General features: G+C 53.8%; 1 protein-coding gene across 1 annotated transcript in view; it reads right to left on the reverse strand.

The window, feature by feature from the left end:
* Window positions 1–858, reverse strand: part of LOC106144452 (spectrin beta chain, non-erythrocytic 4-like) — a 30,922-nt gene that overhangs the window by 7,685 nt on the left and 22,379 nt on the right. Inside the window, exon 7 of the mRNA XM_013355335.2 lies at window positions 268–383. Within this exon, the coding sequence (XP_013210789.1) occupies window positions 268–383 (116 nt within the window). The remainder of the gene's footprint in view (window positions 1–267; window positions 384–858) is intronic.

The following is an 858-nucleotide window of genomic DNA, read 5'->3' on the forward strand; positions in this document are numbered from 1 at the left end:
GTGTTGGCTTTGAAGCTGGGACTGGAGAGAACATGGGGGTTGGGGATGAATCAAGGTGAGGAGAGGAGGGGTTCCATTGGGATGAGATGGGATGTAGTGAGGATGAGAGAGGCTATGGCCCAGGACGGTATGGATGGAGACGAGGAAAGCTTGAGCAGTGAGGTGGGTTTGGAATGACCATGGGCTCTGGTGTGGTACTGCGTGAGATGCAGTTATCTTCACAGTGGAGTTGGGAGAGATTCAGAGAGAGGACCAGATGGGGCTCACCTTCGGGGTCCAGCAGACGTGCTAGCCCCAGGTGCTGCTCGGCTGTGCGGAAAGCTCTCTGCAGGTTGTAGTTGGCGTTGGACTTGGTGAGTTTGCTGAAGTCCACAAGATCAGGCCTGGGCAGGGGCACAGAGCAGGCAGGCAGCAGGCAGGCTCCAGGGCCAGTGGGCAAGCGGGTAAAAAGACATCCTTACCTGAGCCCCACCCAGGTGAGGGGCACAACCAACCAAAGAGGAAAGGTGTGTGTGCTGTGGGGCCAGGCATGCACTGTTTGTTAGGGCGTGTGTGAACATGTATTCATGTTTCCAGGCTGTGTGCACAAACCAGCGGCTCTGTCCATATGAGCTTGGAGCAATGAGCCCACAGGATGCCTTCCTGTGTAAGCCTATGGGATCATCTGCAATACAAATCTATACAGCCCTGTGTGTGCCACATGGGAGCATGTGTACATATGGTGCCCACATGCCGACGTGACTATATTTGTACACGGCATTACACAGTGGTCAGAGCACATGTACTCATGGCCATGTGTACTCAGGAGCATTAATATGCAGTGGTTTATCATTGTCAGTCTGTGTGTGCATGTGTGTG

Source organism: Microtus ochrogaster, unplaced genomic scaffold (assembly GCF_000317375.1).
Source record: "Microtus ochrogaster isolate Prairie Vole_2 unplaced genomic scaffold, MicOch1.0 UNK115, whole genome shotgun sequence".
Lineage (NCBI taxonomy): Eukaryota > Metazoa > Chordata > Mammalia > Rodentia > Cricetidae > Microtus > Microtus ochrogaster.